This window comes from Notamacropus eugenii, chromosome 2 (genome assembly GCF_028372415.1).
Source record: "Notamacropus eugenii isolate mMacEug1 chromosome 2, mMacEug1.pri_v2, whole genome shotgun sequence".
Taxonomy (NCBI): domain Eukaryota; kingdom Metazoa; phylum Chordata; class Mammalia; order Diprotodontia; family Macropodidae; genus Notamacropus; species Notamacropus eugenii.
Genome location: NC_092873.1, coordinates 221,422,910 through 221,444,648, shown reverse-complemented (window position 1 = coordinate 221,444,648; position 21,739 = coordinate 221,422,910). Strand labels below are relative to the sequence as shown.

The 21,739-nt window shown below is 35.6% G+C and overlaps 1 protein-coding gene across 11 annotated transcripts in view; it reads left to right on the top strand.

Annotated features, from left to right (window-relative positions):
- The window catches only part of AHI1 (Abelson helper integration site 1), a 279,355-nt gene that overhangs the window by 126,448 nt on the left and 131,168 nt on the right, over window positions 1-21,739 (top strand). For 9 of the 11 annotated variants that reach the window (XR_011974555.1, XM_072643419.1, XM_072643415.1 and 6 more), the window contains one exon: window positions 16,438-16,494. The exons of the other annotated variants lie outside the window; for them this stretch is intronic. Coding sequence is in view for 8 of the 9 variants with exons in the window: in XM_072643419.1 (XP_072499520.1) it covers window positions 16,438-16,494 (57 nt within the window). In the remaining variant the exon portion in view is untranslated. The remainder of the gene's footprint in view (window positions 1-16,437; window positions 16,495-21,739) is intronic. 11 annotated transcript variants of the gene reach the window in all.

The window sequence follows — 21,739 nt, the reverse complement described above, 5'->3', positions numbered from 1 at the left end:
GCTTCAAAATAGGGCTTTATCTTTTTTGGTTTTTGTTCAGTTCTTCTTCCAGGTACCTGCTGTGTTGTCTGGGGCTAAATACTGGGCCCTGTGGTCCTGAGCCCTGGGATGTGTCCAGGCCTTTCTCTCACTGTACCTTCTTTAGGACTGCTAAGGTGCAGCACAGCCTAGGTACCACATGTACCTATCCAAGGTACTCCCTGAGAGCTTGTGTACCCTGCTCTTGTCCTGGCTCTGGATCAGGTGGATTGCTTGAGGGATGCCTGGTCATTGATCTGGCACTGCTTCCCTCTCTGTATTACTTGGGGGCTTTACCTTCCAATTATCCTGAGCCTCCACAGGACTCTGGCAGTCTTTCTGGCTGTCCACTTTGGTGTGCTCCAGGCCTAAGGATGAGCATAGATTGATTTTCTTTGGTTTTATTATTTTTCTTTCTGGGGAATACCAGTATTACTGGCATAACTGAGTTCTGGATGCAGACCCACTGTCCCTGGTGCCAGGTTCTCTACTCCAGTGCCCAAACTGCTGGACTGGTCCTATGACTTTAGTCCTTGATCCACTGTAGGTCTCCTCTCACTGCTGCAGTAGCCCAGAGCATTAGGACGCCATTTCGGTGGCCTCTCCTTGTTGTCTTGGACCTGGGCCCAAGTCTGAGTCTGCACTTTTGACCTGGGAGCAGAAGCAAGGTGTTGAGTCTGTCATCAGCCCAGCATGGAGCTCTAGGCAGAGCCTGTGAATGACTCTTGGTTGTTGTTCATTTGTTTCAATCATGTCTGACTCTTTGATCTTCCATTTGGGGGTTTTCTTGGCAAAGGTAACTGGAATGGTTTGCCACTTCCTTCTTCAGCTCATTTGACAGATGGGAAAACTGAGGCAAATAGAGTTAAGTGACTTGCTCAGAATCACACAGCTAATAATTGTCAGAGGCCAGATTTGAACTCAGGAAGATAACTCTTCCTGATTCCAGGCCCAGTCTATCCACTGTGCCACAGTCTTGTGGTCTGTTCTACCCCTCTTCTGAAGTTTCTGCCTTGGCCTTTTCGTTGTTGATTCAGTTTGTGATTTGAGGCTAAGAAGATGATTCCACCTCCCTGCACTGTAGTATATTCTTTGATTTCCCAATCACTACTTGCTCTACTGTTGTTCTTAGATCATTGAGATAGTTGAACTTCCTGGCTTTTCCAACAGTTCTTTTCAAATAGAGAAGTTTTTCATAGGTAATTTTGTTTTTGAATTTCTCAGAGGATTGAGATCAGTTATTTTTAATTCATCATTATCTAGTATGTTCCATCAATTGTCTTTTTCTAATCTTTGACCAGCACCAAATGTTTAATAATAATTGCTGCATTATAATATAGTTATAAGTCAGGAAATGCCACCTCCATAATGTTTTTATTATTTCCCTTGATAATCTAGAACTTTAATTCTTCTGAATGAATTATGTTATGGTTTCATGATTGGTATACTGAATCTATAAATAAAGCTTTATAGTATTGTCGTTTTTATTATGTTGGCATGGTCTAATCATTAGTACTGAATATTCCTCCATGTGTCAAGACATTCTTTATTTCCTTAAGGCACATTTATAATTGTGGTCATCCATATAGGAGGCAAAGTGGATAGAGGACTTGACCTCAGTGCTAGGCCAACTAGGGTTCAAGTTCAAGCCTCTGACACATGCTGGATGTGTGACCATAGACAAGCCACTCAGCCTCTTTGTGCCTTCTCCAACACCATAAGTTGCGGGAAAGGTGCTGGCCTTTTCACTGCCGGTACTTCCTAGACTGCTGAAATCATAGTCATGTTCCTAGTCCCATTTCTCTTTGTAAAAGTATTAAATATAATTTGTAAGTTGATACCCAGCTTTTTAATACATTTTGTGGTTATTTTGAATGGGAATTGTCTCTCTATTATTGACTCTTGCATCTTGTTAACATTTTATAGGAATATTGTTTGTAGAATAATTGTGTAGCCTGAAACTTTACTGAAAGTATTAATTATCTTAATTTTTATCTCTTCCAAGAGATTTTCTAAGTAACATATCATGCTAGCAGCAAATATAAATATTTTGTCCCCCCTTTCTCTATCTTTATCCCATTAACTTCTTGGTCTTTTTGCTCTAGTTAATATTTCTGGGACTATGAAATAATAGAGAGAAAATCTTCCTGTTTTCCTGTATGTAGCTTGTTTGACATAGTTTTTGCATATTGTTTTCCTCAATAGATTTGGGAGCTCTTAGAGGGAGACTGTCTTTTTTTGTATCCTCAGTGCTTATCATATTTGACTGGAATTTGACTATTAATTGATTGGCTAGAAAAGGGAAATATTTGTCTTATTCCTTTGTTTACTAGGCAAGCAAAAAGATAATGATAGGCTAGAAATTTTGGCTGAATTTAATAATAGTAATAGCTAACATTATTTAGCATGTATAAGTGCTCTACAGTTATTTCATTTGATCCTTAAGACAACTCTGGGAAGTAGGTGCTATTATTATCATCACCATTGTACAGATGAGGAAACTGAGGCTGACACTTGTTAAGTGACTTTCTCAGGATCACACAGCTAATAAGTATCTGAGGCCAGATTTGTAGTCAGTGATTTTTATTCCAGGTTTCTTGACTCCAGGCCCAACAATTTATCCAACTATTGCTTAAGTTCAAAAAACAAACTTTAGAAGTGCTATAGTAGAGAACAAGGTCAAATTAAGTAAGTATAATAGTCAAAAAGCTAATCAATGTTAGCCTTCATTAAGAGAGGTATAGCAACCTAAGAAAAAGAAGGTGATAGTCCTGTTGTGTTCTGTCCTGGTCCAAACTCATCTGAAATTTGTTCTGTATGTCACAGTCAGAATCCAAAAGAGGGCAACCAGAATGATGAAGTGCCCCATATTTATTCCATTTGAGGACTGTGTGAAGCAACTGGGGATATTTGTCCTGGAGAGAAGATTTCATGGAGTATGAGAGATGTTGTCAGACACAGTCTGTGACTTAGAAAATGAATTATCCCTGCTCTGCTTGGTGCCAGATGACAGACTGGAAACTGGGTGGAAATTTCAGGGAGGAAACTTTGAAGATTGTTGTAAACAATGGCTTCCTAAGGAGTGGCCAGAAAAGGTGGTAGGGCCCCTTTATTAAGAGGTCTTCAGGCAAAAGTTGGGTAAGCACTTAGGTGTGTTAGAGAGAAAATTGCTTTATAAATATGGGATGAACTAGGTGATCACAGAATTCCCTTCCTTATCTCTGGAATTCTATGGCAAAATGATCTTCCAGCTACATAGGTGTGATGATGTCACAGTACTTCTCAAAAGACCAGCTCTCAAAAACTCTCATGGCCTACTGATTAAAGGCCAGATTCCTTAGCCTGACATTCGTAGTATTTTTCACACATTGGTCATGTACTTTATGCTTCAGTCAGACTGAATTCCTGCCACCCCCAAAGACAAACCTCATTCTTTTATTCCCTTTGTTTGTTTACATTGTTTCTAAGCTTCAGAATGCTCTTCATCCCATGTCATCTGTTGAAAATCTATTCAGACAGCAGGTCCCACCTTAAATGCCACCTTTTCTTCCTCTCTGAAGTTTTTCCTAACCACACCCTAGCTGAATATGATTTCTCCTTCATCTGATCTAGTGTTTAGTGCCCTAACATATTTTGCACTTATATTCTGATTTTTATTACATTTATCTGTGCTTATCTTATGCTCTCTACTAGACTAATTTCCTTCAGGGTCAGGGAATGCTTTTTGGGCATTTTTGTCTCTCTCCTAATACCTAGAATAGGTCATTGCTTATAATAGACATTTAACAAACGTCTACTTCACAGACATTTATTGAGCATGTACAAATCACTTGCTAGGACTTGATAGAAAGCAAAAATAAATAGAATGTGGTTTCTGACTGCAAAGAACTTAGAACAACACTAATCACATCGTACTGTAGAGGTAGGTTTTAACTCTCAGGCTGAATCTACATTGACTCAACAATATACGCAGAATACGTCTGGGTTGGGTTTTGTTTGTTTGTTTGGCCAAGTCTCTGTTGCTTGTTTGTTTGCCTGTTTTATTTATCTCTTTCTCATGAAAGTAGTCTGTGTAGGGGAATGAATGCTATTTTTTAAAATTACCAGTTATGTTATCTGGATAAACAGAAGTTTATTATCAACAATTATATGAGCAAAGATTCTAGGTCAATGACACCTCTCTTTTAATAGCTATTTTATTGTTAAATTCTATCTTTACTTTGAAATCTTGATGATTACATTCCCATAGTTAATCAGATAAGTGCTCAAAAGACAAAACTCTGTACTCTGTATGTTTGCACACCATGTGTATTTAAATTGGAATAAGGACTCTCCAGATTTCTCTACTATATTACATATATATTCTTTGTAAGTATTATTTCTCAACATAGTAATTAAAATCTTTCTTTAAAAATTCTAGCTAATATTGAATACAATAATAGTCAACTTTTGAAGAGTCTTACTGATTTATCAGAAAGACATAATTTACATCTTATACAAAAGTAGTTATGTTAAATAATTACTGCTGTGCCTTCAGGGTAGAGGAAGCACTTCAAGCCAACTCATACAAGGGTGTGGATTAAATGAAGCATTATTAGAGCTCTACTTGGCAAAAATAATAAGAGGTTGCAAAATAGGGTATGATGTAGCATTTAATAGTAAAATGCCAAAAGTATTCAACCCACACGTATCCTTACTTTTTAATCATGTGCTATGAAAAACTACCAAATTCAGTATTGACTATATAGCTCATTTATCTATTTTTATAACTTAAGATGAAGTTAAAATGTGTTTTCTGAGGAAAAGTATTAGGTGAACATAAAATACTATTTACAGATGTCAAGTAGTTTTGAAGAGCAGTGTGTCCAAAGATAAAATGGAGGAACTGCAGAAAGTAGGCTTGTATACTGGATATGCAGACCAAGGATAAGTAGATAACTCTGTTTAAGATAAACTGAAGTTTCATGTGTAATCTATATCATATCGTTTGCCTTCTCTGGCAGGTGGGGGGGCTTGAGGGGCAGGAAAAAGGGAGAAAATTTGGCACTCAAAATTTTTTTTAAATTAATGTTAAAATTCTACAAGTAATTGGGAAATATAAATTGGGAAATAAATAAAAATATATCAAACTTAAAAAAAGATAAACTGAAGCTTTCAAATCAATATTCTTATGTCAAGATAGGGAAAAGAAGAGGTCATTTAAAAGAGGTCACAATAAATATTATTTAATGTTGCATTAAGTAATATTTGTTATTCACTCACATAATGAAATAATGTGCTATATTCATATGCCTACTGATGACAATTAATGTTTGCTTTATAAATGATTTGGACATTTTCTGTATACATTTTAATTCATTTCTCTCTGGGCTTTGTCATTTTAAAAAATGTCAATATATAAAGATGATTATTTCATCTGATCACTTTCTACATTTACTTAACATATTTAGAAATTCCTAAATGCTTATCTAAATTTCTTTAGAATCATGTTTCTCCATATTCATATTCAATTCTTACCAGTCATAAACCATTAATTTTCTTCAACCTGTTCACTAGTATAAATGCATGTCATTGTTCATGTTTTCTTTTGTACTCACTGGTAAGTTGTATTTGTTGTAAAGGACACGTTAATTTTCCATGACTTCACATAATTTTTTTCAAAACAACACATTAGACCCCATGTGCTAACAATTCCACTTTGCCACAAAATAGACTTTGGTTATTCCTCCAGAAAATTCTTTAGCAGACAGTGACAAATTCTAAATATTCAGGAAGGGGAACAAATAATTGTTTGTCCCTGTTGACTGGTATACAAAGTTGCCTCTTCGTGATTATTGGTTACTAATATTCGCTACAATGTCAAGATAATAGTATATATTAAATGAATCAATCTATTTACCCTTTATTGACCAAAAAAACACTTTAATGGAACCATCCAGTAATTGTAAAGGAATATTTTTTCTCAAACTCTTTCAAAATTGCATAGTAAATTATCTATATTTTTTATAAATAATAACAGATTTTTTTTATCTTTAATGAGACCAGAATGAGACTGAGAGCTGAAAATGGAGAAAAATCCATTTAAAATAGAATAGGAACTCATCTAAAAGTCTAATATCAACCACTAAGCATTTTTATATGCTATGTGCCACTTACTATACTAGGTGTTGGTGACTCAGAAAGGAAAAAAAAATGAAACGATCTTAGCATGCACATGTGTAAGTAAATAGAGAATAAATATATGCAGGATGATAGAAAATAAAGACAACATTAAATATAAGGTCTTTGAGGGGAGACACTAGTACTTGTAGGCATCAGTAAATGCTTCACACAAGAAATGGCATTTAAATAGCATTCTGAAGATATAAGGAGTACCATGAGAATGATGTGAGTAGGGAATACATTTTAGGGCTTTATCTAGGAGTGAAATAGAGAAGGGCAGTTTGACTGGATTGTAGAGTAAAAGAAGGGGAATAATGTCAAGTAAAGCTAGAAAGATGGTTTGGGGTCAGGTTTTGAAGAGCTTTAAATGCCAGAGTAGTTAATATTTGGTCCTAGAGGCATCAGGGAGCTACTGGGGTTTATTGAGTAGGAGAGTAACCTAATCAGTTCTTCACTTAAGGAAAAACACTTTGGCCTCTTTGTGGAGGCTATTGAAAGTTCTGGATAGCTTCCTGAATGCATCCCATTTCATTGTATTCTTCCTGTTCAGTTTTGGGTCCAACTGATTATCGATCTGCCCTTACTGTCCACGTTGTACATGTTGATGGGCTAACACAGTGGTCTATCAGATAGACTTTGTCCAGACAAATGGATGAATCTAAACTTTATGCATTTTTCATGCAGCTAGTTTTTCTTGTGTGGATTCTTCAGTCTCTTCAGGGTGCTCATGGATCCCATTGAGGAGTTCCTGAATATCTTTGAAACAAGTGCCTGAGGTGATGTGGAGCCCAGATGGCAGAGTAAAGGCAGAGATTCACCTCAGCTCTCCCCCAAACTTCTCCAATGCCTTTAAATAATGACTCTAAACATATTCTAGAGTGGCAGAACCTACAGTAAGACAGAGTGAAATAGTTTTACAGCCCAATTCAATTTAGAAGGTCCTCAGGAAAAGTCTTTTGCACCAGAGTCAGAGAGGAGTCAGTCCAGCACAGACCAAAACAGTGCAGACTGGGCCCCAGCAAGCTCCCTGAGCAGGTCTAGGGGTAACTGAATCAGTGGCAGCAGTGGCAGTTTCCAGACCTCTCAACCCATAGACAGTAAGGGAATCAGGCAACAGTCAGAAGGAAATTTACAGGGTTCCCTTTGCTGATACCAGGAGCAGGACTCTTTTACCTTGCCTATACTTGAATCTGAATTGCAATCCTGGGTCTTAGTGAGAGGACGAACACTAGCATAGCAGAGATTGTGGCCACAGGAGAGCAGGGATCCTCATCAAAGTTCCAGGGTTGAAAGGAATGCTTGTGGTCACTCACAAACCAGTACACAGTACAGTAGAGTAATAAACACACCTCTCCCTAGATCACAACACCTTGGAAGCACCAAAAACTTACAGATCCCCAGAATTACCTGTGACAACAGCTGCACAAAAAACCTGAAGCTTAGAACAGTTCCCCCGCCCCTTGGGAAGCAGAACCCCACTTGAGCATTGAGTTAAAAGTCAAGAAATGGGCTGGAAAATGAGAAAACAAGAAAAAACTCTGATCATCGAAAGTTATTGAGGTCCCAGGAAAGATCAAAACACAAACTCAGAAGACAACAAAATCAAAATTCCTACATTGAGTCTCAAAGAAAAATATGAATTGGTCTCAAGCTGTGGAAGAGTTCAAAAAGGATTTTTAAAAATCAGGTTAGAGAGGTAGAGGAAAATTTGGGAAGAGAAATGAGGAGGGGAAAGGGAGAGGTAGAATGGGGTAAATTATCTGACATAAAAGAGGTCTGAAAAAGATTTTTACAGTGGAGGGGGAAATGGGGGTAGAGGAGCACACAAACTATACTTTCTTTGGAATTGGCTGAAAGGGGGAATATTTTATACACTCAGTTGGCTGTAGAAATCTATCTTACCGTACAGGAGAGTAGGAGGGGAAGGGGCTAAGAGAAGGGAGGGTGATGGGAAGCTGATAGAAGGGAGAGTAGTTTGGGGAAGGTAAAAGTCAGAAGCAAAACACTTTTCAGAATGGACAAGGTAAAAGGAGAGAAAGAGTAGGATAAATGGGAAAATAGGATGAAGGGAAGTACATAGTAGTCATTACTGTGAAAAAAAATTTTTTTTGCAGTGAGTTTCTCCGATAAAGACTATTTCTCAGATATATAGAAAACTGAGTCAAACTTCTAGAAATAAGAGCTATTCCTGAGTTGATAAAGGGCCGAAGGATATGAACAAGGCAGTTTTCAGACAAAGTAATCAAAGCTATCTATAGTCACTTGAAAAAAATGCTCAAAATCACTATTGATGGGAGAAATACAAATTAAAATAACCCTGAACTACTGCCTCACATCCATCAGGTTGGCTCATATGACAGAAAAGGAACATGGCAAATGTTGGAGGAGATGTGGGAAAATTAAAATACTAATGTACTATTAGTGAAGTTGTATACTGATTCAACCATTCTGGAGAACAGTCTGGAACTATGCCCAAAGGGCTATAAAACCATACATACCATTTGACAAAGCAATACCACAGCTAGGTTGGAGCAGGTAAGGTGGTGCAGTGGATAGAGCACCAGTGCAGGAGTCAGGGGGACCTGAGTTCAAATCTCCCCTCAGACACTTGACACTCACTAGCTGTGTGACCTTGGGCAAGTCACTTAACCCCAATTGCCTCATCCTGGGTCATCTCCAGTCATCCTGATGAATATCTGATCACTGGATTCAGATGGCTCTGGAGAAGAAGTAGGGCTGATGACCTGCACAGCCCTCCCTCACTCAAAACAAAGTCAAATGCAAATCATGTCATCATTTCTCTGATGGCATGGTCTTCTTTGGCAACAAAGGATGAACACACCACAACTAGATTTGTATCCCAAAGAGATAAAAAATAAAAAGGAAAAGGATCTATATGTACAAAAATATTTACATCAACTCTTTTAGTGGTGCAAAGAATTGGAAATTAAGGGAATGTCCATCAATTAGTAAAAGGCTGAGCAAGTTGTTGTATATGAGTGTGATGGAATAGTATTGTGCTTTAAGAAGTGATGAGCATGATGCTCTCAGAAAAACATGGAAAGACTTACATGAACTGATCAAAGTGAAATGAACAGAACCTGGAGAACATTGTACACAGTAACAGCAATTTTGTGTGGTGATCTGTCATGAATGACTTAGCTAATTTTCAGCAATACAATGATCCAAGACAATTCTGATGAAAAGGGTTGTCCATCTCCAGAGAAAGAACTGGTAGAATCTGAATGCAGATCAAAGATACTTTTTCTTTACTTTATTTTTTCTTGTTTTTTTGTTTTGTTTTGTTTTCTTTCACAAAATGACTTCCATGGAAATGTGTTTTGCATGACTACACATGTATAACCTATGTCAAATTGCTTGACTTCTCAATGGGGAGGGAAGGAAGAAGAAAATTTAGAACTCAAAATTTGAAAAGAAAAGAATATTAAAATTGTTTTTACATGTAATTGGGAGAAGTACAATATTAAATAAGGTTAAAAAAGAGAAATGCCTTCAGAATAATGTCATTCATGAGATCCTTCTCATCTAAAGGATCTCACTTTTTATAGAAACTACCCTTTTATTTGGTCTTTGTACAGGAGATCCTATACTGGCAAAGACCCTTAGTGAGTGCTTGCCTAGTGACTGCTTATTTAAATAGGTCAAGCTGGAGTTGATATAGTTATACCCAGTTTATTCTCCTCTTTATCATTTCTCCTAATTTGGTGTTAATTTTTATCTTGGCTGTAATTGATGAACTAACCAAACACCAACATCTCATTCTGAAATTACTTCCACATTTGTTGCTAGTATTTTCCTGCCTATTAAGAGGTAGTCACTATTACTTTATGTGGAGATAATCAGTATTTTCCAGGTTCCATATCTTCTGATTTTCTTATTAAATAACCTATTCATTATATTCAGGTTTGAGATATCTTTCATGTCTTAATCCTGAATCATATTTTCCAATATAGCTTTCTCTTTTGTTATCTCTGTAACATCAAAGTCACTGACTTTCAAGATACATTGATTTGGTTTGAAAGATCTTATCAAATTATTCAGAGAATTTTCCTACATCTTCCCCATCTGTTAGAGATATTGTGTAAGTTATACTTCTGTCATAGTTGCCCATATAAGCACTCACCAGTCAGAAAGCATTTATTAAATATTTACTGTATACCAGGCACTATACTAAGTGCTGAGGATACAAAGAGAGAAAAATGAGACATTGGAAGAAGATACTTCCATATCTAGCACAGTTAGTAATAAACTACCACGAATAGTAAAATACATAAGGAAGTAAGAGAAAGAGAAATTTCATTCCACATAACTACAAAATGCATAAAATATCTGTTGAATCAATCTAACAAAGCACTGAAAGTACTTGTATGTGTTCAGTTACAATGTGTTCCTTAGAGAAGCACTGAAAGTACTTGTATGTGTTCAGTTACAATGTGTTCCTTAGAGAAATAGAGAATAATTTAAATAGCTGGAAGCATATTTATGGCTGTCATGCCACTATAATAAAAATGACAATAATGTCATAGTTAATTTAGAGTTTAAATGCTATACCAATCACATTTTCAAAGAGGTATCTAAGAGAATTCACTGAAACAATAAGAAAATTTATTTAGAAAAACAAAAGTTTTTAAATATCCAGGGAAATAATGAGAAGTAGAGATGAAAGGGGAATAACGCTTCCATTCATCAGACTACATCATTAAAGTGGTAGTCAACAAAATCATCTGACATTGATTAAGAGAAAAAGAGAGAAGAACATACCCACATGGGGACAGCACTGAAACAGACTAGTCAAGGGAGAATCAGAAACAGTAAAACTCAGTGACCTAGTGTTTGATAAACTGGTAAATATTAATTACCTACAAAAAAACTTCCTATTTGAGAAGTAGCACAGCAGTCTGACAGAAGTTAGGTGTAGACCAATACCTTCATACCATGTTTCACAACACATGCTAAATGCAGACATAACCTTTAAAATATTAAAAATCATACTGTGAAAAAAATAGAAGTAATCATATCCCTCTCATAACTTTGGGTAGGAGATGTATTCCTAACTAAATGAGGTATAGCAGTCATTACAAAGATAGAGAGCTTTGATTTCATGAAATAGAAAAGCTCATGTGAGAACAAAATTAATGCACCTAGAATAAGAAGGGAAGCAGTTTTAACAAAAACATATGAATACACACATATGTATGTATGTGTGCATATGTGTGCATATGAGATCAAAATCTATTCCCCAATAGAGAAATAATAAAGAAATAAAAGCAAACAAGCAGGGGTTTATGGAGTGTTCTGGGAGGACCAGGACCTCTGGTGTGAAAGCTTGCTGGGTCCTTTTCAGGGCTGCTCATCCACCTTTGGTATCCACCTGATTCATCCAGCTCTCACCTGTGTCTCCAAGAAGCACTAGTATGTGCAGTGGCCACAGCTGAGTAAAACTGTCTCAACAGACAGCCTAAACTAGGTTGAGGGTAACCGAAAGGCCTCATAGCTGTTCATGAATTAGAGACATGGCTACCCCAAGCATGTGAAGACCTTTCCAGGTGGAATGGGCAGATTAGAACAGTTTGTTCCAGTAGCCATGAAAGCAGCTAAAGCAGGTGCTTTGGAACTCTTGCAGCTTGGTCAGGCATTGAAGACACCAAGGTCATCCACTCCATCCTGGGGCATTACTGCTCATCTTGATTTTTGCCCTGCCACTGGACTTTGATGACTCTGGGAGAGAGTGAGGCTGAAAACTTTGCACAGCTCTGCCTCACTTGGATCCAATTCACGTGCAAGTCAGGACATCACCATTGGTCCTCTTTGAAAATGAAGGATGAACAACAAAAACAAACAGTTCTTGAAAGGAGAATTGCAAACTCTTAACAGCCATATGAAAAAAATGCTCCAAATCACTAAGAGAAATAAAAATCAGAATAATTCTGAGATTCCACATCGTGCAAATTGTCAATGACAAAAGATAGTAATAGTTAATATTAGTAGGGTGTGGGAAGAAAGGTATTACAGATAGTATTGCGTTGTTGGTGAAACTGTCAATCAATACAACCAGTTTTGGAAAGCAATTTGGAATTATGAAAAAAAAAGTGAATATACTGAAATTTTAAAGAATGACCATGGCTCAAAAGAAGAAATATGAGAATATATTCCCACATTATCTCTTGGCAGAGAGATAGGAGGTCTACACATATTGTATATAGTACATATTTTCAGACTTTTTTGATGTATTGATCAGTTATGCTTATTTTTCCATTTTCCTTTTTTCTATTTTTGTTTTTTTTAATACTGTTGGTTATATGGCATGGCTGTTGGGGAGAGAAAGGGACAATGGGAGGAAATTTTGGTAATGGAAAAAATAACTAAAGATGTCAATAAAAGCCTACTTAACAAAACACAGTAATTACTGAAAGACTTAAAACCTGAATGAAATCTAAATGCAATCTGATTTTGTAGTTCCAGATATTCCAGCATTTAAAAAAAACCTATTAGGCTCATAATTCATTCTTTCCAGCATTTAATATGTTTCATCTGAAGCATAGAAAATCTATCTAAATTATCTCTTTGAAAAATCAAGTTCTGCTGATTTAAATGCACATTTATAATAGGTAAATGTGATTATAAAAATGTTTGTTTAGATATAAAGAGCAGTGAGTCTGGAAATTCCCATATGTTTATATATTCAATAAAGTATATTATCTGAAGTGGTCATGTGTGTCATATAACACTCATATACACAGAGAAGTTATTGTACTGCAGATCTTTATAAAGTGCCACTTAATATAGTTACAATTCATAGAGTTCAGTGTGTTTTTATAGAGAAAAATACAGATTTAGATGGATTAGAATCTTTCCATTACCATGTATTACTTGTATGCCTTTGGGCAAGTCAACTGACTTAAAATGAAGAAGCTGTACTAGATGAACTTGAAGGTCCCTTATAATTCCAAAGTCATGATTCTGTCATATAACAGTTTGATATATGTATATGTATAGAATCATAGGATTTGGACATGAAAGTAATGTAATTGAAAGAGTCCTGGATTTGGAGTCACATGACCTTGTTTAAGTCCTGGTTCTGCAACTTAGCTTCCATGTTTGGGACAAGTCACTTAACCCTTCCAGGTCTATTTCTCATAGACATCAAAAACTGATAGAACAAAATAAAAAGATTGAAAACATAGAAGGAAGTGTAAGGTATCTCATATAGAAAATAAGTGATGTGGGATGATCTAAGGATGATGAGGAATGATCTAACAATTATTGAACTTCCTGAAAACTCAGACCATAAAATATATGAATACTAAGATTTAAGAAGTCATGAATAAAAAATAAATAAATGATGATAATAATAAAATAATAAATAAGAATTAATAAAAGCAAGTGTGTCTTCAAAACTCTAATGACTTTAAGAGTCATAGATAGAGTAAATAAGATATAGAGTAAATGAGATGCAGGAAAGGTATTCCTTTGACATTGATTATCTTAAAAAAATAAAGGAAAGAAAAGGAAAAAGGGAACTGGGAAAGGGGGAGGAAGAAGGATTAAAAAAGGTGAACCTATAATTTTACATCAGTGTGCTTTAGGGAAAAAAGCCTATATAAACATGTAGAAAGGTAAGTGGAGCAGGCTCCTGATAAATACCACTTTCATTTGAACTAGAAAATGGATTTGAACATACATACACAGAGAGTTTTTTATAGAAGTACATTAAACTCAGCAGGAAATGAGAAGAGAACAGAGAGAGGGAACTTGGGGAATAAAAAAGAAGGTAACTTCATGGAGGGATTAGTCATAAACAAAAACCTCCAGCTTTAAAGAGTGGAACCTAAAGTGGAAATTAAAAGGAGAGTGTAAAAAACTGTGATCAGGACTCAGTGAGGGGAAGAAGAAGGATCTAGGGGGCCAGAAGCAGAACACATTTATAGATCACTGCTGTTGGAGCGCACTGCTTTCTTACCACCACCACCCTTTATTTTTTCAAATAATTTTTTTTGGCATGGAGGCCAAATTGAGGAATAAGATGGAAGGAAATACATGTCTGTATACATGACTGTATACATGAATGAAATGAAGTCATCTATAAAATGGAGACATCCAGTTGGTTCAAAAGCAGAATCCAAGGGGAGGCTGTTTGCAGGAAACACAGAATTAAAATAAGAGACTGTGCAAAAGTTATTAAACTTAAGGTAAATTCCATAAAATCAGGGAAAGCAAACATGATCTTAGGGATCATGACTCATGGTTTTATTCATCTGAAGATTGAAAGGGAAACCAAATTATGTTTAAATAACTATAGATAATGAATTAATATTATTACTTAGTGAGTGTGCATGAAATGGCACAACAACTACTTAAAGAAATGTAATAGATTTATAGATATAGACAAAAAAACTATAATACTTGGGGATTTCAAGGCAATCTCAGTTCTAGAAGAATCTAACCAAAAAATAATCAAAGAAGCAGTTAAGTACCTGAATAGACTTGTTAAAAATTTAGCTGTAATAGATATCTGGTGAATAATGAATAGGAACAGAATGGAGTTTACATATTTCCAAACTCTGGATGGCACCTTTACCTTCAGAGAAAGAAAACTATAGGCCAACATCCCTGATGAATATTGATGTAAAAATTTTAAATAAAATATTAGCAAAGAGACTATAGTAACACGTTAAAAAAAATCTGTATATTTATTTATATTATTTTGCATATTTGAGAAAGTAGTATTTATACCAGGCATACAAAATAGTTTTAGTATTAAGAAAACGATAAATGTAATAGATCATATTAACCACTGAACTATCAATATTATTTTATTGTATCAAGAGAATCAAGAAAAACTTTTGAAAAAATACAAAACTCATTTCTGATTAAAAAAGACACAACACCAAAAAAAAAACTTAATAGTCAATGGACTTTCCCTATAGAAGGTAAAAAGTATGTATCTAAAACCAAGAGCCCACTTAATATATAATAGAGAATCATTTTTGGCCTTTCCAATAAGATCAGGGTTAGGAGAAGAATCCACATTATTTCTACCAGTATATCACATAATGCTAGAAATGCTAACTATAGAAATTATACACATATATCAAAGAAATTGAAAGAATAAGTAAAGTAGAATGAAAAAAACAAAATTACAAAAATTTACAAATGATACAGTGTTCTACACACTGCAGTACCCCATGGATTTAGCTAAACAATTCATTGAAACAATGACATCAACAAAATAGGACACAAAATAAATCCATATAAATCATGATTCTTTCTATATATCATTAACAAAAACCAGTAATGGGGCATAGGAAGAAAAAAAATCTCATTTAAAAGGATTTTAGCCTGCATAAAATATTTAGGAGTTGACCTATGAATAAAACTACAAAACATATTTTACAGAAGTAAAAGCAAACCTGAAAAGTAGAGAAAAATCAGTCACTTAGTAGTTGGGTCATTTCAATATAATAAAAATTACTATGCTATCTAAATCAATTTACTTATTCAGTGTTATACTAATCAATCTCCAAAGGATTTAGAGTTTGAAAAAACAAAACAAAGCCCTCATGTAGATGAGCAAATCTCATCTGGATTATAGGAAATAATGGGAAAGAAGTCAGCCTAGATCTCAAGCTGTTCTATGAAGTAGTAATCATCAAATCAATTCTACACTGACTAAAAAATAAAAAAAAGTCAGTGTCACTGTCAAGTCAACAAGTGTTTATTAAGGACCTACTGTGTGCCAGATACTGTGCTCAGCACTAGGGGTACAAAGAAATGCCCAATTAAAAGAGGGGCAGGGTACTGGAACATGCTGGTAGTAGGAAGTCTGAGTGAAAATTTGTAAGAATACTAAGAGAATTGTGAGGAGGGGCACAAAAAAGGAAACTGGGGTCACCAAGGACTATTTTTTTATCCTTAGTTTTGCCCATATTTACCATACTTAGGAGTCAAAGAAGCTGCTCCCTATACATGCTTCCTAGGCAGAAAAATAAAATCTCAGTTGGAACCTTTGTGTCTTATTTTTTGGTGACAGTAGCATGCATCAAAGTAATTCATTCATTAAATCTGGAACCAGAAATCTTTTGATCATTAAATCAGCTCACACTTTATTGGGCTTTAAGCTTGTTTCAGGAAGCATTGGGAAGACAGTATACTTGATCTGAAGACCTAATTTGTTCTTCTGTGAATACCCTAATGGTTTCCTTGACATTAGTTAAGCTGTTTTTCTTGCATTTCTAGGTTTAGTCAGTTTGGGATCTGCATTGTTGGCAGCAGATGATGTCACAGAATTTACTGGTAATGTTTTCTGGAAATGAATACCTATCACTTGCTGAAAGTGTTAACTTAAGAGGCAAATTAGACTCAGGACAGATTCTTGTGGTAATGACAGGGACCTGAGAGATAATGCTGACTTATATTTTCCAAAATTTTAACTGTTTGCTGGAAACATTTTCCTTGAATATAAGGTATATGAAAATGTGCTATACACTCCTTAGTGCTGTTGCTGGAAGATTTATCATTTTCTGGGTTGTTCTTAATCAGCAAACTCATTTAAAAGTCACACAGCAAAAATGATGAGAAATATGGAAACTGGAAAGTGTCTGTATGCTGTGACTAGTCATTTTTAATCATGTAAGAGACTTTGCATTGCAGATGGTTAATAAATGAAATTTGGAGCAACCTCTTAGTGCTCTTATATTAGAGACAGACTTTTTTTTAATCAAGTTATCGATGCTAATTCATAGGTACCTAATCTCTTATTGTGACGAAACTATTTAAAATTCTTTCAGGAGAAGCCTACTCATTAAAAAACCAGTCCACTGCAAGTCCCCCATATTTATTTATTTTATTCAGATATGCAAACAAGTATCACAGGGGTAGTATGTGTCAAGTCACTTAATAACTTGTCTGTGCTTCAGTGTTCTCATTGATTAAAAATAAAGATGACTTTCTGAGAATCTGTCACAGAGATAGGTCGAGTATCAAAGAATGTTTATAAAGCACTGATTTTTTAAGATAATCCCTATGATGATATGATTGTTATGAATAAATATATATTGGGTAAATGCAATTAAATCTTTAAATTACTTTGCTATTAAATTTTACTGTGAAGTTAGGTGGGAATTATCGAGTTGGTTTTTTTTTTTAGGTTTATTGATTTGGGGAGAAAAGGAGTGAATATCCACAACATTCATTTGTATTTTTGTTTGTTTTCCTTTCTTTTTTCCCTGTAATGCCCCTCCTAGATGTCACATTTGATAAATATCATCATGTTTAATTTCTTGCCTTCATTAATAAGGGAGTGGGGTGGGGGGCAGGATTTGACATTACAACACTTGAATACTTTCTATTAAAGGCAGGATATGTATCAAAGTATTAATGGTAAAGCAGATTAAAGCAATTTTTACTATATGCACAATTTCAAAGGAAGGAAAAAATCACAGTACACAAGAATGAATATGGTATAAGTGTTTAAAAGCAGCAGGTTTAGAGCTAGAGGTGCTCCTGGTGTGACTGATGTCTCTATCTCTAGGACTTAGCTTTTTCATCTACAAAAATGAAGGGTTGGTCTGTCACAAAATCAAAGATCTCTGAGTTTGAAGGGACTTCAGAAACAATCTTCTAATCATTACCTGAGCAAGAATCTCTTCTGCTTCATGCCCAAGAAATATCAACCTGGATTTGGTTGAATGTATCCAGGGAAGGGGAATTTTAGTACTTCCTAAAATATCCAGTTCCATTTTTAGAAAGCTCTGTTATGGCATTTTTAAGAACTTATATTCTGTATGAATTGAATTAAATGCATGAATAACAAATACTTGACCTCAATTTCATAGGAAGTTTTTTCTTATAAAATTTTTCCTTCCTCATTCATCCTAAATTTAGAGCTGGAAGGGATCTTAGAGGTCAAATAATCAATGTCCTTATTTTACAGAAGAGGAAACTGAGGCTCAGAGAGGTTGTGACTTTCCGAGGAACACAAAGCTAATCACCATCTCAAGTGGGATTTGAACCCAGCTCTTCTTGGTTCCAATTCCATCACTCAGTCTACTGTGCCATGTTCCCTCTTATCTACCCTATTGCTTCCCCTTGTAGCCAAGTAAAATACCTAATTCCGTTTTCCACAGGACAGCTGATGGAATACTTAATGACTGTTGTCTTTCCCCCCAAAATCTTTTCTCTCTCCCTACCTCCATTCCTTCAAAGAGACTTCATATAACATTTATTTATTCCGTCATTTAAAAAAACTGGGACAGTTAGCTCTTTTGCCCTCTGTAGTTTCATTTAGGATTTCTTGAAGTACAGCCCTGGAAAACCAGTCTTTGATAAAGCCTTCTGTGATTCAGATGGAGTTAACGTGACCATGCTTTATGTCCAGATCACTCTGGCTTTTACTGATTTTGGCCAACATTATGTCCCAATTCAAGCCATACTTGATCCTTGTTTGGATTTTGATGGCTCAGAGGGAGTGAGAATAGCACTACTTCTATTACGGTCAGAAACCCTAAGGGTCTTCCCCTCCTAGATTGATTTATAGCATGTAAAAAAGGTCATTTTTGCCTCATTTCATACCTAGCCTTAATCACTGAATGGGTCTTGCTTCGGACAAACTGAGACCTGGGAAAGACCTTAGCTTAAAAAGTCCAAGGTCTCCTACTACATCCAGGGCCATCTCCAGTCTTCTTAATCTGTATCTGGCCACAGGACCCAGATAACTCCAGAGGAGAGAGTGAGGCTGGTGACTTTGCATATCCCTACCTCACTTAAGTCCAGTTAACTTGCAAGCAAAGACATCACCTTCCTATGTCATGAAGAACAAACAACAACATCTAACATGATATTAACCCTTCACTGTCCTGGTTGCCCCCCTCAAGGAGCCCTCCAGCTTATCAATGTTTGGTTTGGTTTAGCTTTTCCAATTATAGCACCAGTAATTGAATACAGTGATCTTGGTATTTTCTGACCCGTGGTTTGTCCTTCATTCTCAAAGGGGACCATGACATCAGGGAGATGATGATATGACTTGCAATTGACTTTGAGTGAGGGAGCGCTGTGCAAAGTCACCAGCCTCACTTTTTCATCATGTAAGAGACTTTGCATTGCAGATGGTTAATAAATGAAATTTATTAACTTTTTCCTCCAGAGCTCACTTTTTCCTCCAGAGCTATCTGGGTCCAGTGGCCAGATAGCGATCAGAATGACTAGAGAGGACCCAGGATGCAGTGGGAAAACTTGGCCCTTTTAAGCTAAGGTGTTTTCAAGTTCTCACTTTGAGTGAGGCAACTCCCATTGGGTGAATAGGCCTCCTTAAGAAGTGAGTCAAGGGATGGCCCCTTTAATAAAAAAATGAATAAATAATCTAGGAGGAGAAGATCCTCAGGGTTGCTGGCCAAAAGAGAAACTGTTATTATTTACATTCACTCTGAGCCCGGAGGGCCCAAAAAACAACACTTAAGTGGTGCTTGGGCAAGGCAGCTAGATAGTGCAGTGGATAGAGCACCAGTGCAGGAGTCAGGAGGACCTGAGTTCAAATCTCCCCTCAGACACTCACTAGCTGTGTGACCTTGGCCAAGTCACTTAACACCAACTGCCTCATCCTGGATCATCTCCAGTCATCCTGATAAATATCAGGTCACTGGATTCAGATGACCCTGGAGAAGTGAGGCTGGTGACCTGCACAGCCCTCCCTCACTCAAAACAAAGTCAAGTGCAAGTCATGTCATTATTTCTTTGATGGCATGGTCTTCTTCAGCAACGAAGGACAAACACACACACTATTGTCCAATCCATGATAATCCAGAGTGAATTGGGTTTAAGACTTGGTCTTTGAGAAAGAAATCTAACCAATAAACCCCAAGTTAACTAGATGACCAGAATAAGATATGAAAGGACTAGGGTCATCATCTTCCTAGTCCTAGAAAACGTCTCTTGATTCAGTGTAACTATTAGCTTTTTAGCTGCTATGTCACATTGTTGACCCGTGATCTTAAAGTCCAATAAAAGACTGATATTTTTAAGGTTCCTTCCTTACTCTAAATCCTCTTATGGGTGCTACCCACCTCCTTTCACATTAAGGGACTCAAGGTGTGGAAAAAGATTCATTTTTTTGGACATGATCACTAAGTATAGCTGTTTAGATTGATTATACTTATTTGTAATAATATTTTTTCTTATGTTTTTATTTGGAGAGAATTGAAGGGTGAGGAAGTAGCACTAATAATGCCAGAAAAGAAAGGATAAAAAAAGGGAATAAAAAGAAAATTATCAATTTTTTATAATTAATGCACAGAAAAGGGTAAAAGAGAGTTCAGAAGGAAGCACAGACAAATAAGATAGTTTTGAAAGTAGCATGTTGAATGTGTTATATACTTTTAAAACAACAAGTCTTAGCATGCAGTGAATAGATATTCATGGTTTCATAGCCTGTCGTAGACTTAAAATGAGAAGAGGACAAACAGAGCTATTTAGAAAAAATTTAAATGACAAGATGATGTCTTGTCATCACAAAGACTATATATTGTATGATTTGATACAGAGGCTGTAAATATAAGCTGCTAGTGTAGACGTTTTTATTTTGGTTCAAATGGCTGGTATTTTCAAAGAGAATCTGGATCACCATTTATCTGGGATGTTTTAGAGTTGCTTTTTTGTTTGTTTTGTCTTGTTTTACCCTTTGGATGGGGAATTGTACTAGATGTAGCTGTAAGATTTCTTTCATCTCTAATTCTCTGTGGATTTTATAAGTGTAACTATGCTGTATTTCAACTCTTCCTACCTCTTTTCTTCTTTTTTTTCCCCAGTTTCTTCGCTCCTCACAGATAATCTTTTCTAAAATTATTTACTTTGGCTGACATGAAAGAGAAATTCCTAATATTCTTTTTTTGAGTACTATTCAAGATTTGCTTTATTTTACCTTTTTTGTCTTTTATTATGCTACTTTGCTTATCAAATTAGTGTTTATTTTATGATAATGAAAATGTTATAATTTGTGAATCACAAAGGTAAAATCCATTCCTAGAATAGAAGTGGAAGTTTTTCTCTTGTTAACAATTGATAATTGTTTTCACATTTTCTCATTATTGTTGTTAATTCAAAAAAATTAATCTTGCAAAAGAGGAAATGAAACAACTCCTCTATTGGAAGCAAAGCTTAGTGCGCTCTCTCTCTCTCTCTCTCCATATATATATATATATATATATATATATATATTCCTTTTGGCTTATAAATGTAGAGTTTATCCTTAGTTATCCAAACTAATGAAAGAGAAGAGTGTAAAACTCAGACCGTGGAGTGATCAGGCATTTATATTTGATGTTGATATATATCATAATACATTTGGCAGTAGATTTACATTCTAAAATGCACTTTTTAAAAGTTAACACTAAAATTAATTTTCCCTCCTTAAGCACAAACTAGTAACTGGGAAGTGTACTGAACTATAAGAGGAAGTTAAGTATTCCAAGTACAAAGAATAAAAATTGACTATATATTTAGAAATATAACAAACTGCCTTTGTTATTTATGGTGCAGAATTACTGGA